At 35.8% G+C, this 17082-nt stretch overlaps 2 protein-coding genes across 2 annotated transcripts; both read right to left on the bottom strand.

Annotated features, from left to right (window-relative positions):
• Window positions 1–1251: 1251 nt before the first annotated feature.
• Window positions 1252–7935, bottom strand: LOC132563324 (uncharacterized). The gene is made up of 9 exons (XM_060228082.1): window positions 7860–7935; window positions 6963–7292; window positions 5784–6110; window positions 5149–5481; window positions 4262–4365; window positions 4029–4096; window positions 3650–3798; window positions 3379–3396; window positions 1252–1826 (listed from the first exon to the last, which is right to left on the bottom strand). Exons 1-9 carry the CDS (start codon window positions 7933–7935, stop codon window positions 1252–1254), a joined length of 1980 nt encoding a protein of 659 aa, XP_060084065.1.
• Window positions 7936–8057: 122 nt separating this feature from the next.
• Window positions 8058–15468, bottom strand: LOC132563325 (uncharacterized). Its single transcript, XM_060228084.1, has 9 exons — window positions 15447–15468; window positions 14281–14610; window positions 13724–14062; window positions 12558–12887; window positions 12001–12339; window positions 10751–11080; window positions 10194–10526; window positions 8658–8987; window positions 8058–8440 (listed from the first exon to the last, which is right to left on the bottom strand). Exons 1-9 carry the CDS (start codon window positions 15466–15468, stop codon window positions 8058–8060), a joined length of 2736 nt encoding a protein of 911 aa, XP_060084067.1.
• Window positions 15469–17082: the final 1614 nt, after the last annotated feature.

Consider the following 17082-nt stretch of genomic DNA (forward strand, 5'->3'; position numbering starts at 1 on the left):
AACACTGATTACCGTAATGGTAGAATTATTGCTTTACCACCTTAGATGGTAATACTGGTATTAAATTGCTCGCTCGACAGAAATTCAAAAACACATTATAAACAGAATATCATTATTTTCTTGTAGAGCGTATTCGGTCATTAAAAAAACTTGCAATATTGGTTTTTAGCAGATTCTTTAAAATTCAACAGTCGACAAAAAGGCCTCGCCAAATCAATATTTTAGAACAGAACATTTTCAAAATTCCGATCTCTTTAGTATGTCTCAAATGACACAACGCGTATTGTGTGAACTAATTCTTGTGATCAAGATCCCGACAAACTATACAATAAATATAAACAGGGTCTGGGCGTATTTATTTATATTATCATATTATTATTTATATTGATCGTATAAGACATTTTTAATTGAAAACACAAACATGGTTAATTCAAGTTGATATGGTGACGGGTTTCTGTCTGTCATCAGATTACTGAGAAATGTACCATCATGAAATATGTAAACAAGTCAATAGACGAATAAACAATCAGCAATGATACATAATGGGTAACGTCATGTATACTGGACTATATAGGTATTGCCGGGCTCAGAGAAGGAAGTTAACGATCTTAAAGAGATAAGATAATAAATGTTTAAAACCAAAACTCATGATCATAACTGATATTTTCCTTTTACATTAGATATGAAATGTTATTCCATTTCACAATGCATTTAGAATTAAGAACATAATTGATATATAAATCTCGAATTCGTCATTGGAGACTTATCACTGATTCCTGGACAACGAGCCTAAACTAATCGTTACCGTTATGATACTGGCTCTCTATAAACAGTTACATGGCAGGTTATATGATACAAGTATTTAAAATGTGATGATATTGCGTGACTAAAGCTGAGCTAACATTTCTTTACACGAAGTTTAATGGGTTCTGGAAACAAAATACACAACAAACAAAAGCAAACCAGTGAGTCAACAAAAGCTTAATTGAAATTCAAAATCAGTGAAACCAAGTAAACTATGGACAAAAGACAAATCGAAACACAGACTTAGCCGCTGCGGGCCGATAGTTGGTGTTATATACAACTCAGATTAAAAAAAACTATTCTTGAATCTTTCTTACCCATAACAATAAAATTCGTTCATATGTCCATTCAGAGTGATATCCTGATGTTATCAGATACTTTTTAGACATCAAAAATGTTTTATTTATCTGACGTTTAATACCACTTTCTAACTACTTTCTCCGAGTCCTATTTCTTTGTGTTGTTATCAAATTCACATGATGAACTTTTCACAGTATCTTTGATTTGTGTAAGCACATTAAAATTGGACGCGAAAAAGATATATGAAGAGTTGTAAGCGATATCGTTTAACTGGTTCATATCAATTCCATTCCCTATTCCGACACATGCTACAAGGACGCCAGCATTCCTCATTGTGGTGGCTACTGCTGCTGGATCATCAGACGACTTTCCATCAGTCATAAGAATAACTACTTTCTCCGAGTCCTGTCTTGCTCCATTGGCAACTTTAAGTGAATTATTCAAAACATATTCCAAACCAGCGGCTATTCTTGTTCCCCCTCCAGTGTAGTTTATATCTTCTATCGCGGGATTCAGAGTTAATACTCCATAGTGTTCATTGAGCCAAAATTCATTACTTGGAGAGGAGGAAAATTTTGTTACACCGATCTGAATGTCATTTGGACCCAACCTAACATTTGCTGTAAAGTTTTGTATGAAATATTTCATTGTTCCAAAGTTAAAACTACCGATACTTCCAGATGCGTCCAGTAGAAATACGACATCAGTCTTCGAGTTGCAGTCTGAAATTGTGAATGGAGTCATATTATACTGTACGCTGTATGTCGATAGCAAGTGAGTAAGGTTACTTCAAGAGAAAAAAAATGCATAATAAGTATTCAAACGAATAGAGTAAATTCTATATATAACGAGACCATTTATTTCGAGACATCTGGTGTATCGAGACGAAAATAAACCCCAAAACACCTTCTTTATTCTTTTTCTTTGCATTTTTGTCCCTGCAACAACGAGACCGTCTCTATATCTCTATGCATGTAATGTCATAAATTCTACCTATATACGACAAGTTTTCATAAAGGTTCATAATCACTCAGACTAACATGTTTTAATATTCTTACAAACATGGCATGGTAAAAGCGCAATGTATAGCAATCGAATATGTATTAACCTCTAGTACTTTGACTATTATTGTTTAAAGAAGTTCGAATTCTCCAATGCAGAATACACACCATTAACTTATCAGACCGTCCTTTACTTATTTAAAAACACAAGTAAAACAGATTACTCACTTCCGTGTATTTTTTTTTTTTTTTATTTCTACAATATAATGTTAGTTGAATTTTTGTCTCCCCTGAGTTATCTATTACAAGAAATGGTTAAAAAAGAGAAATGTTATGGTTTACTCGATCTCCTTATATGATGAGTTCACTATGTATGTACATTAACAAAAAGTCAAACAGAGTGAGGTAATATGCCGAGCATCGACCTGTATGTAGCCTATCGCCATTTAAATATCAAGAATTCGACATCACTCCGAAAACTGTCTTACGATTATCAAAGTTTACTGACAATATTGAAGCAAAAGAATTTATTGATATTAACATTAAATGACAATATATTCAAACGGGAAAAAAAATCGGACAATTGTAGCATACATGTGTGAAAATAATTGTACATATATGACATGAAATACAAACTTTGTCGACGTTAGAATGCTGATTCTAATTTGTCGCACCTTACATAGTTCAAACCACTAGGTTCTCATTCGGAAAATATATACAGTGTATCCTTTTTGTGACAAGATAACAATGTGGTAGTATAGACTAAATAATCGTTCAGTCATGGATGTTATATGGAATTCGATCAAATGATAAGCCTGATTGAAGATCGGTGGACAAAAACCTAAGGTGATCACTTCAATTGACGTTTGTTTCTTTTCATTTCCTTTGTGTTTAGTTGTTGTACCGACTATTGATTTCATGTTGGAGATTCTTGCATGTCCGCCACATATGTCGTTTCAAATCAACATGCATTCACGAAAAGAGGGTTAACGTTTAGTATTAATTTGTGTATTGTTGTAAAATGCTTGATATACTGGATACCATATTTTAACCCCTTTTCAGATATTCTTTAGAAATCTATTTTTATCTATTATGTACACTGGTTCAACACAATAACAGATACAATAACACAAGTATTTCTGTTTCGATTCTATGGCTGTTACCATTATATAACTCTGTTTGTTTAGTTGTAAATATGCTTTACTAAAGAAACGATAAATCCGTGCAAACAACAGAAAAACCTGATTCATGACAACTCCATGAAATCACTTACCGTAATTCTCAGTAGGATCTAAAAAGAAAGAGATATTAAGATTAAAATTTCTTGGCAGTTATTGATGAATAACAAGCACGTTAAGAAATTGGTGAATTTTGAGCACACAATAACATTATCCCATTGAAAAAAAATGTATCCGATGTGCTGGTCTGCAAACATTTTAATGGCGACCTCTAGACAACGTTTTGTTATAGTGTTTTTGTCAATTTCCAGAAATATAACCAGGAAACAGCTTTCTATTTTATAACGTTTGATTAATGAAACGTACCAGTAATAATCACTTCTCCGGTAATACTGCTGGTATCTACCTGGCCGATAGAACTGTTGGGAAGATCGTCAGCGACCAGTGCAAGTGTGTCTACGAAAGCTTTCACGATATCCGCGGCTGTCAGTGTAGTTGATACAACGTTGTTATCACTGGTAGTGATCGTAATCTTTATATCTATATACAATACTATGGTGGCGATGACGCTTCCCTGTCTGATGAAAAAAAAACTGTTATCCGAAAGTTGTTGTTTTTTAAAATTAAATCATAAAAAAGACATAAACATTTTTATTTCCTGATCAGTGCCATAGAAACAGTTATATGAGGTATACTAATTGGTTCAATTTTCATTGAATATTGTTTTGTAGTTAAGCATACTCACTTAATTTGTGTAACTTTAGCCTTCTGGAAGTTTTCTCGCAAGTCGCTTTTTCCGTACACGTAGTTAGTCTACAAATATACAAATAACCATGTTTGTCATATTATCCAAACGAAATCCGACGTGTCTAATTAAAGACAGAATATACACTAACTATATTCTGCATATCGAAGGTCTTGTGCTGAACACATGATTTTCTGTTGGCATTGTTCATCTTTTCTTTAAGATTCACTTACCTCATTTTCTATCTGGCCAGCGAGGCTTATGAATTCAGGGCTATTTGTGTCGTTGTACGCAGGGGTCCAAGAGGTATTTTGCAAATGAAAATCTGTACTGAAATCTAATTAAAGCTAGCATGAAGAGTTTCTGTTCATGTATCATAATATTTTAAGTAGAAAGGCTAGTGTAATCAAATAGATGCTTTATCAAGATCAAATATCAGTTATCAATATGAACGTATAAGGACGCTAGTAAATTATTTAAAACCAAATAAATTATTCTCCTCTGGCACTACCTGTTGCTAGTCAAATTTTATACAACGATCTGATATCAGACGTGAATTTACAATTACAGTGACATTTGATAGGCTATGTTTTGACAACATAACTGATACGTGGTAAGATCTCCATTTACGACTATAATGACATCTGGTAGGCCATTATTTACAATGTCAGATATATCTGTTATACCACAATTTACAACAAAAATGATATCTTTACAACATAAATGATAACTCCCATGGTCACTATTTTAGCATAAGTAACTTCTGGTAGGCCATTATTTATAACACAAGTGACATCTGCTACGTCACTATGTACAACATTTTCATAATTGTGATAGTTTAAATGTTTTTCAGTTTATATCAAAATCTTAAATTTGTATATCTGTAAACAGGAATTGAGCTGACTTTAAATGATAAACGCCATATTGACATTCTTCCTTAGATTAGTAGTGCGTTTATAGCATGTCACTGTAATCTGTATTTTCCAGAAAGACAAATGCATTGCATAATGCAGTTCAATTTACTATTTTCCATTGGAGGATTCTTTCTCTTTTTCGCTAGTGTCTTTTCTGTACAATCATTTGTGCAAGACAAATATAGATATTTACAAGGAAAGAATACCTGCAAAGTCTACAATCATATCGATGGAGCTGCTGCTTTGATAGGAAGATAGTTTATCATTGGTGGCAACGCACTTGAATTCTGTTCCATTCTGGGCAGTCTCGGCGAAGAAGTCGTAGGTCTTCTTTATGGATTGGTAGCACGTGTCATCATCGTTATTAATAGTTATTGAGGGAACTTGTGTAGCTCTGACAAAGTCTGAATCAATTCCAGATCGAACATGGAGGTAAAGCTCACCGCCTTTCGACGCCAGTCTACCAGAACATGTCATGGCGTATCTTTCACCTTCCTGAACTGTATTATTTCCGTCCAATACTAGGTTAGTAGCAAGATCTATAACAAAGATACTGGTTCTAAAGGTGCATATACCCGCGTTAATAAATTTGCAAAAATGTGCCTTTCTAATGTGTAGTATTATCGCAGTAATTACCAATAATCAATTATTTGATTAAAATGGGTTCAAGGATGGTAAATAATATTACTACACAAATTAAATAGAATTTGATCTTAATGTGAAATTTTTTTACGATGTTCTAATTATCCTCTTATAAACAAAATACGTTTCAATAGCATACTACACACCTATTAATGTTCTGTTATTAATTAATTCTGTTAGTTTTTCTATATCACCTTACCTGTAATTATAACATTTGATGTACCATTGATGATGATCACACCGTCGTCTGTCAGTGTACATAAATAGCTCCCCCTAGCGGTACAATGTGTGGTGGTGTTAGGAAACTGCACTTTTAGTGTCATATCCTCGTTGTTATGTTGTATTCCAGCTGTGTACGAGGTATTGCCCTTTACGACAGTTCCGTTTGAATAAGCTATAACGTGTACATCATTATTATCAATGGATACGATACTGAAGTTGTCCCAACCCGACGGAGCATACCGGACGTTACAGGTAATGGTGATCTCCTCTCCAGGTTTTGTCAGTGAATCGTTCATTTCCATCTCTGGAATACAAATGTAACACCAGAACATTGTCCAAATGTTAACAGAGCAATTAGAAAAAAAATGATACAAACAATAATTATTGAATCACATTGCTTTTACACAGTTTTTTCGGAAAGTGAATCGGCCTGTTTTCCACAACGAAAATGGCAACATGGAACACATAACAGTCAAAAACATTTAAGTGGTGTTGCAAATTTAAGAGAAATTCGACAAACGGGAAAGAAAAGGAGGGAGGGAGTGAGGGAAAACGCGTAGGTCAATAGGCACTTACCTGCGACTTGTATTATGATTAACCGTGATTCTGACATTGTGTTGTTTCTGATTGTGCTGTTTATTCCTTCACACCTTAATTCTGTACCATTAAGTGTCCTATCAGCAAGAAAAGTGTAACTCTTTGTTGTTTGAAGGTAGCAGGCATCTGTTTTTCCAGTTATCGTCACAATAGGTGTCGCTTCAGACTTTTTAAATGATATAGTGTTTGAGGCTCTAATGTACAGATCCAGTGTACTAGACGGTGGAGTCAAATCCCCTGTGCAGTTCACTACATGTGTATCTCTTTCATTCCAGGTAGTATTCCCGACAATAGCAACGTTTTCGGCTAGATCTACAACTAGAAATCCGGAATATTTCAATGCATTTTGCAATACTAAATCTTCTGAAATATTATCGATAAATTTATAGTGCCTCAACTCATGATTTTTTTTCTAATGACATCAAGTCGATTTCACAACAGAAATCATTTGCAACATATTATTTAAAAGAAAAAAAATGCGTCATTAAAATAGTGCATCGGGTTTAAAAGAAACGTTTTGTTATTCTGAGTAATTAACACTTCATAGAATATAACTTACCTGGGATGGACACGTATTCGGTTTTCTCGACAAATACATTTCCATTGTTATGGAGTACACAAGTGTAGTTATTTCTGGCAAAACAATGATGCGTTGTGTTGGGGAATAGAAGACTAATGGACACATTATTTTCGCCAAATTCGAGAGTCAGTTGGTATGAGTTGCTGTCTTTCTTTGTTGTTCTGTTAGAATAACCGACAGCTATAATGCCAATGTTGATGTCAGCGGACACCAATTTGATTTCATTCCAGCCATTTGGCACGTATTGGATGTTACATTCGATTAATAGATCCTCATTGGGAGACGTGAGAGAGCTTTCGACCTGAATTTCTGGGGAAAATCAATTTGAACATATTAGTATGTTGATGATAACTAGAATATGTTTTCAGAACATCCCTATTCTCTTTTCAAATAAGTTTACGATTTTGCTATACCTACTTCATCAACAATTATCTACAGTAACACCTATGCCTACACGCCGTAATAAGCGGAGAATTCTGGAATTAATTTCTGTTGGGCAATTACCCTTCAACAGCAAAAGCAAACCATATACGCTTTCGTTTTAGGTGATATGTAACTCCTTCTTGCTTGTTAAGAAAGAGGAAAATCAAGCGTAACGAGTTTAGAAGCCGGGTAATCTGTCAGCAATGTAATCAATAAACCATATCTATGGTTGGCGTCAGCCAGCCTTGTCTCGATATTTTTATCAATTATTCTTCATTCAATTGCTTTGAATCAAGTTTTTTTTTTGTGAAACAGTATATCTGAATAACAATATAAGAACGTAATTTCACATGAACCAACCATCGACAATTAATCTGATCCAAAGATAACATATATATTGAATTGTAGCTGTATGGACATGCAATAAAGATATATACATGGACAAATATTTACCAACACTCACTAGAATCATCAGTGCAAAAGTAACAGACACTGAACCAAGTGTGGAACTTCCTGCCTCACACCTCATCTTTGTGTCATAAAATTTAATCCTAAATCCTTACTAATTATCTATTTACAACAATACAATCACACGTCAAGAACTGCATATAATGCTTACAGATATGTAATAGCAAACGTCGCCCAGTATTTCTATCGTACATACATTTTCTTACAATAAATGTAAAAAGGGATATAGTTACCGGCAACTTTCACCAAGATCATTTGTGCGCTAGAGATCGTCTGTGAACCAGGGAAGGAATTCGCTGCCTCACACCTCATCTCTGTGCCATTGTCAGTCTTACTGGCGCTGAGACTGTACTTCTGTGTTGTGTGGAGGTAGCAGGATTCGGTGACGTCACCATTCGTGATTTGAGGACTAATTGGAGACTTTGTAAATAACGTGGCGTTTACGGTTCTGGTATACAGGTCCAGTGTACTATCTGATGGAGCCAGATCCCCGCTACAGTTCACCACATAACTATCACCCTCGTTCACCGTTGTAGGCCCAACAATGTGGATATTCTCCGCTGCGTCTGCAACTTAGTAGCAGTATTTATTCGTTAATGACTCCATGGAATAATTGAAACAATTGCTATATAATTTTTGAAGCTATTTCACATTTCACAACATGAAATTTTTATATTGATTATCATTATGTTCAGATAGATACATAGATAAATGCCAAATATCATCAAGGAAGCTGTTACGTTTTGCATGGAATCTTCAAACAACACCTTAGGATCAACATACCTGGGATGGAAATGTATTCCATGGACTCCACAAATATATTTCCATTGCTATGAAGTTGACACGTGTAGTTACTCCTAACAAAACAATGCTTCGTGGTGTTCGGAAAAAGAAGACTCAATTTTACGTTGCTATCGCCGGGTTCAAGGGTCAGTTGGTACGAGTTGTTGTCTTTCTGTGTTGTTCCATTAGAATAGCCGACAGCTACAACTCCAATGCTGTCGTCAGAGGAGATAAACCTAACCTTATCCCAGGTGTTCGGAGCGTTTTGAATATTACATTCAATTTTGAGATCCTCATGTGTTGGAGTAAGCGATGTTTCAATTACTAGTTCTGGAAATATGTATACAAATCGTGCTCAAATAAGTCTAGTTTAATGACGGCACACAAAATATGATACAATACAACAATTTGTAGATCAATCCAAAAACATTTAGAAACTATAAAGAAAATACAGACATATCAGCAGAATCTTCGTCTAACTGAACTTTGAGGAAACTAGGATTCAGTGATAAGCATAAGAAGAATAAGACCAGGTGTTGAGGTAGAGTATACTTTTATTCGATCAGGCCTCGTAGAGAGCTTCTAACCCTTATGAGTAGTCGAAGTATTTTCGTTCATTTATGTATGAATTGGAATTGGTATGCTTGTTCGAGATAATGAAATGTTCTGTGTAATACAGTTGTTGGATCATACAACGCTCCATAAACTTAGTGCGCACATCGTGCACACATCGTCGGCACATACACACGATACAGAATCTAGCCTACTAATATACAATAGGATCAGATCAGCAATTCTTAATGCTACGTATCAAAGCTCAATCGGAAAACTTACGAAGTTATCACTATACAGCAACCATTCTAGTTTTGATCATTGATTAACAAAGTCATCTCTACTTTTTTCACTATTGAAAAACTACCGAACCCTGTGTCTCGAGTGAATATATTTGACATTCAAAGAGTGGCGAGTTGTGTTCTCCAGATATAAAAAAAACTATTTTGATACCTACATGACAGGACTGTACCGACAAGGTCGCTGGTGTAAGATAAACAACACCTTGAACTTAGTTGAGCATATATAATTGTCTTTACGAAATGAAAAATTGAAATACAAAAGATATACAATTAATATTTCCTTTCCAACAATATAAGATTTTAGTCGATTCATTACCGATTTAAAAAGGGACGTCTTTCTAATGTTTACATATGTAAAGTATATACATTGTATCTTTACATTATGATCTGTCATGTGTTGAGTTTTGTATGTTACTGATAGATCTAACCGTTTCTGACTTAAATCAATATAGGTTAATCAGGAAATATACACAAACCTCGCTCTTTTCATCTATATATTAAGACAATAAGTTGATCCTATCCAATACTTACTCCTAAATCCTTTCTAAACAGCTATTTACAATGATACATTACACATCTAGAACTGCAAATGGTGCTCACAAATGTGTAATAGCAAACGTCGCCCAGTTTTTCTATCGTACATACATTTTCTTACAATAAATGTAAAAAGGGATATAGTTACCGGCAACTTTCACCAAGATCATTTGTGCGCTAGAGATCGTCTGTGAACCAGGTAAGGAATTCGCTGCCTCACACCTCATCTCTGTGCCATTGTCAGTCTTACTGGCGCTGAGACTGTACCTCTTTGTTGTGTGGAGGTAGCAGGATTCGGTGACGTTACCATTCGTGATTTGAGGATTAATCGGAGACTTTGTAAATAACGTGGCGTTTACGGTTCTGGTATACAGGTCCAGTGTACTATCTGATGGAGCCAGATCCCCGCTACAGTTCACCACATAACTATCACCCTCGTTCACCGTTGTAGGCCCAACAATGTGGATATTCTCCGCTGCGTCTGCAACTTAGTAGCAGTATTTATTCGTTAATGACTCGATGAAATAATTGAAACAATTGCTATATAATTTTATGAAACTATGGTTTCACTTTTCACAACATGAAATATTTATATTGATCAATGATATGCCCATATGGATATTTTGATAAATGCGCTTATATCAGAAAGGAAGCTGTTCATTTTTGGCATGAACACTTCAAAACAACATCTCAGGATCAACATACCTGGGATGGAAATGTACTCCATGGACTCCACAAATATATTTCCATTGCTATGAAGTTGACACGTGTAGTTACTCCTGACAAAACAATGCTTCGTGGTGTTGGGGAAAAGAAGACTTAGTGTTACGTTGCTATCGCCGGGTTCAAGGGTCAGTTGGTACGAGTTGTTGTCTTTCTGTGTTGTTCCATTAGAATAGCCAACAGCTACAACTCCAATGCTGTCGTCAGAGGAGATAAGCTTCACCTTATCCCAGGTGTTCGGAGTGTTTTGAATATTACATTCAATTTTGAGATCCTCATGTGCTGGTGTAAGCGATGTTTCAATTACTAGTTCTGGAAATATGTATACAAATCGTGCTCAAATAAGTCTAGTTCATGAGGAAACTAGGATTCAGTGATAAGCATAAGAAGAATAAGACCAGTATACTTTTATTCGATCAGGCCTCGTAGAGTTCTTCTAATGACGGCACACAGTATATGATACGGCGTACAAATATTCGATAGGATCAGCCATTTTTAATGCCACGTATCAAAACTCAATCGGAAAACTTGTGAAGTTATCACTATACAGCAACCATTCTAGTTTTGATCATTGATTAACAAAGTCATCTCTACTTTTTCACTATTGAAAAACTACCGAACCCTGTGTCTCGAGTGAATAGATTTGACATTTCAAAGAGTGGCTAGTTGTGTGATATTTGTAACAAAATCTATTATGATATGGACATGACAGGACTGTACCGACAAGGTTTCTGATGTAAGACACACAATACCTTGAACTTAGTTGAGCATATATTATTGTCTTTACGAAATGAAAAACCGAAATACAAAAGGTATGCCATTAGTATTTTCTCTCCAACAATATATGATTTTAGACGATTCATTACCGATTTAAAAAGGGACGTCTTTCTAATGTTTACATATGTAAAGTATATACATCGTATCTTTACATTAAGATCGGTCATGTGTTGCATTTTTGTCTGTAACTGATAGAGCTAACCTTGTCTGACTTAAAACAATATAGGTTAATCAGGAAATATACACAAACTTAGCTGTTTTCATATATATTAAGAAAATAAATTTACCCTATCCAACACTTATTCATACGTCATTTCTAAAGATTTATTTACAACGATACAATTACACATCTAGAACTGCACATGGTGCTCGCACATGTGTGATAGCAAACTTCGCCCAATATTTCTATCGTACATATATTTTGTTACAATATTTGTAAAAAGGGATATAGTTACCGGCAACTTTCACCAAGATCATTTGTGCGCTAGAGATCGTCTTTGAACCAGGGGAGGAATTCGCTGCCTCACACCTCATCTCTGTGCCATTATCAGTCTTACTGGCGCTGAGACTGTACCTCTTTGTTGTGTGGAGGTAGCAGGATTCGGTGACGTTACCATTCGTGATTTGAGGATTAATCGGAGACTTTGTAAATAACGTGGCGTTTACGGTTCTGGTATACAGGTCCAGTGTACTATCTGATGGAGCCAGATCCCCGCTACAGTTCACCACATAACTATCACCCTCGTTCACCGTTGTAGGCCCAACAATGTGGATATTCTCCGCTGCGTCTGCAACTTAGTTTCAGTATTTATTCATTAATGACTCGATGAAATAATTGAAACAATTGCTATATAATTTTATGAAACTATGGTTTCACTTTTCACAACATGAACTATTTGTATTGATCAATGATATGCCCATATGGATATTTTGATAAATGCGCTTAGATCAGAAAGGAAGCTGTTCATTTTTGGCATGAACACTTCAAAACAACATCTCAGGATCAACATACCTGGGATGGAAATGTACTCCATGGACTCCACAAATATATTTCCATTGCTATGAAGTTGACACGTGTAGTTACTCCTGACAAAACAATGCTTCGTGGTGTTGGGGAAAAGAAGACTTAGTGTTACGTTGCTATCGCCGGGTTCAAGGGTCAGTTGGTACGAGTTGTTGTCTTTCTGTGTTGTTCCATTAGAATAGCCAACAGCTACAACTCCAATGCTGTCGTCAGAGGAGATAAGCTTCACCTTATCCCAGGTGTTCGGAGTGTTTTGAATATTACATTCAATTTTGAGATCCTCATGTGCTGGTGTAAGCGATGTTTCAATTACTAGTTCTGGAAATATGTATACAAATCGTGCTCAAATAAGTCTAGTTCAATGACGGCACACAGTATATGATACGGCGTACAAATATTCGATAGGATCAGCCATTTTTAATGCCACGTATCAAAACTCAATCGGAAAACTTGTGAAGTTATCACTATACAGCAACCATTCTAGTTTTGATCATTGATTAACAAAGTCATCTCTACTTTTTCACTATTGAAAAACTACCGAACCCTGTGTCTCGAGTGAATAGATTTGACATTTCAAAGAGTGGCTAGTTGTGTGATATTTGTAACAAAATCTATTATGATATGGACATGACAGGACTGTACCGACAAGGTTTCTGATGTAAGACACACAATACCTTGAACTTAGTTGAGCATATATTATTGTCTTTACGAAATGAAAAACCGAAATACAAAAGGTATGCCATTAGTATTTTCTCTCCAACAATATATGATTTTAGACGATTCATTACCGATTTAAAAAGGGACGTCTTTCTAATGTTTACATATGTAAAGTATATACATCGTATCTTTACATTAAGATCGGTCATGTGTTGCATTTTTGTCTGTAACTGATAGAGCTAACCTTGTCTGACTTAAAACAATATAGGTTAATCAGGAAATATACACAAACTTAGCTGTTTTCATATATATTAAGAAAATAAATTTACCCTATCCAACACTTATTCATACGTCATTTCTAAAGATTTATTTACAACGATACAATTACACATCTAGAACTGCACATGGTGCTCGCACATGTGTGATAGCAAACTTCGCCCAATATTTCTATCGTACATATATTTTGTTACAATATTTGTAAAAAGGGATATAGTTACCGGCAACTTTCACCAAGATCATTTGTGCGCTAGAGATCGTCTTTGAACCAGGGGAGGAATTCGCTGCCTCACACCTCATCTCTGTGCCATTATCAGTCTTACTGGCGCTGAGACTGTACCTCTTTGTTGTGTGGAGGTAGCAGGATTCGGTGACGTTACCATTCGTGATTTGAGGATTAATCGGAGACTTTGTAAATAACGTGGCGTTTACGGTTCTGGTATACAGGTCCAGTGTACTATCTGATGGAGCCAGATCCCCGCTACAGTTCACCACATAACTATCACCCTCGTTCACCGTTGTAGGCCCAACAATGTGGATATTCTCCGCTGCGTCTGCAACTTAGTTTCAGTATTTATTCATTAATGACTCGATGAAATAATTGAAACAATTGCTATATAATTTTATGAAACTATGGTTTCACTTTTCACAACATGAACTATTTGTATTGATCAATGATATGCCCATATGGATATTTTGATAAATGCGCTTAGATCAGAAAGGAAGCTGTTCATTTTTGGCATGAACACTTCAAAACAACATCTCAGGATCAACATACCTGGGATGGAAATGTACTCCATGGACTCCACAAATATATTTCCATTGCTATGAAGTTGACACGTGTAGTTACTCCTGACAAAACAATGCTTCGTGGTGTTGGGGAAAAGAAGACTTAGTGTTACGTTGCTATCGCCGGGTTCAAGGGTCAGTTGGTACGAGTTGTTGTCTTTCTGTGTTGTTCCATTAGAATAGCCAACAGCTACAACTCCAATGCTGTCGTCAGAGGAGATAAGCTTCACCTTATCCCAGGTGTTCGGAGTGTTTTGAATATTACATTCAATTTTGAGATCCTCATGTGCTGGTGTAAGCGATGTTTCAATTACTAGTTCTGGAAATATGTATACAAATCGTGCTCAAATAAGTCTAGTTCAATGACGGCACACAGTATATGATACGGCGTACAAATATTCGATAGGATCAGCCATTTTTAATGCCACGTATCAAAACTCAATCGGAAAACTTGTGAAGTTATCACTATACAGCAACCATTCTAGTTTTGATCATTGATTAACAAAGTCATCTCTACTTTTTCACTATTGAAAAACTACCGAACCCTGTGTCTCGAGTGAATAGATTTGACATTTCAAAGAGTGGCTAGTTGTGTGATATTTGTAACAAAATCTATTATGATATGGACATGACAGGACTGTACCGACAAGGTTTCTGATGTAAGACACACAATACCTTGAACTTAGTTGAGCATATATTATTGTCTTTACGAAATGAAAAACCGAAATACAAAAGGTATGCCATTAGTATTTTCTCTCCAACAATATATGATTTTAGACGATTCATTACCGATTTAAAAAGGGACGTCTTTCTAATGTTTACATATGTAAAGTATATACATCGTATCTTTACATTAAGATCGGTCATGTGTTGCATTTTTGTCTGTAACTGATAGAGCTAACCTTGTCTGACTTAAAACAATATAGGTTAATCAGGAAATATACACAAACTTAGCTGTTTTCATATATATTAAGAAAATAAATTTACCCTATCCAACACTTATTCATACGTCATTTCTAAAGATTTATTTACAACGATACAATTACACATCTAGAACTGCACATGGTGCTCGCACATGTGTGATAGCAAACTTCGCCCAATATTTCTATCGTACATATATTTTGTTACAATATTTGTAAAAAGGGATATAGTTACCGGCAACTTTCACCAAGATCATTTGTGCGCTAGAGATCGTCTTTGAACCAGGGAAGGAATTCGCTGCCTCACACCTCATCTCTGTGCCATTATCAGTCTTACTGGCGCTGAGACTGTACTTCTGTGTTGTGTGGAGGTAGCAGGATTCGGTGACGTCACCATTCGTGATTTGAGGATTAATTGGACACCCTCGTTCACCAACAATGTGGATATTCTCCGCTGCGTCTGCAACTTAGTAGCAGTATTTATTCATAAATGACTCGATGAAATAATTGAAACAATTGCTATATAATTTTATGAAGCTATGGTTTCACTTTTCACAAAATGAGCCAATAATATCGCCAAATATCATCAAGGAAGCACCTTTTGTTTGTAGGCCCAACAAATATAATTGTGAAGTTGATATTACTCCTGACAAAACAATGCTTCGTGGTGTTGGGAAAAAGAAGACTTAATGTTACTTTGCTATGCAACTTACGAGTTGTTGTCTTTCTGTATTGTTCCATTAGAATAGCCAACAGCTACAACTCCAATGTTGTCGTCAGAGGAGATAACCTTCACCTGACTGGAATGTTGCATTCAAAATAATTGAAACAATAATGGAGAAACATTATCGGAAGTATAATTCAGGTAAAATATGAAACAAATATATCAGTTTTACAAATATTTTTAATCATTCTTTTTAAGCAGAAAAAACAAGTGCAGCTGGATAATAAAAGCATAGAATTGATACTGACACGTTACAAGATAGTAATCAAAATTCCGGATCAATAATTCCGAACGAGAGCGAGCGGAACTATGGAAGAAAGGATATAACAGAGCAAGCAATATTGTTATTTTTCAATGTCGAAGAGAAATCGTAATTATCTCCGCTATTGATGTGAGGCTTCTTCTATAAGGTATATTATTATGTTTTGACGGCGACATTTAATCTAGTTGGTATCTATGATTATGAGAAGGGAATTGAATTTGGCATGAATTTGAAAGGCAACTAAACATGAAAATACCTTGCATGTTTTAATTTTATATTCAAAAGAAAAACTCTTACCGGTCAAACAACCAAAATTGTAAATAACATACTACTATCATATGTGGCCTATACGTGTGAATACAGTCTAAGAGAAGTAACAAGAATACTTACTAGCAGGGATAGGTCTCGTGGTTGTTGTTACGCTTGTGGAGGTGGTCTGCTCCGCAGTACTTGTGGTTGGCTCCGGAGTGGTTGTGGTTGTGGTTGGATCTGGAGTGGTTGTTGTTGTGGTTGGATCTGGAGTGGTTGTAGTTGTTGTTGGATCTGGAGTGGTTGTAGTTGTTGTTGGATCCGGAGTGGTTGTGGTTGGATCTGGAGTGGTTGTAGTCGTGGTTGTGGTTGGATCTGGAGTGGTTGTGGTTGTTGTTTGCTCTCGAGAGTGGTTGTATTATTTGAAACATGAGTCGTTACTCCTTGTGTCAAATATGAAGCTGCAATAACGAATATGGACCCTTCAATGACTGTGAAGGACCCAAGTGTCCCATTTACTCCAATGTGCGTCGTTATCGCCTCGACATACTTGTTACTGACCGGTATAATATTATCACCCGATAATAGTGATCACGAGTGTAGCAATGATGCTGCCTTCTCTGAAACATGATCATT

Source organism: Ylistrum balloti, unplaced genomic scaffold (assembly GCF_031769215.1).
Source record: "Ylistrum balloti isolate Yb309-2 unplaced genomic scaffold, AGI_CSIRO_Ybal_v1 Utg371680, whole genome shotgun sequence".
In the NCBI taxonomy this organism is placed as follows: Eukaryota; Metazoa; Mollusca; class Bivalvia; order Pectinida; family Pectinidae; genus Ylistrum; species Ylistrum balloti.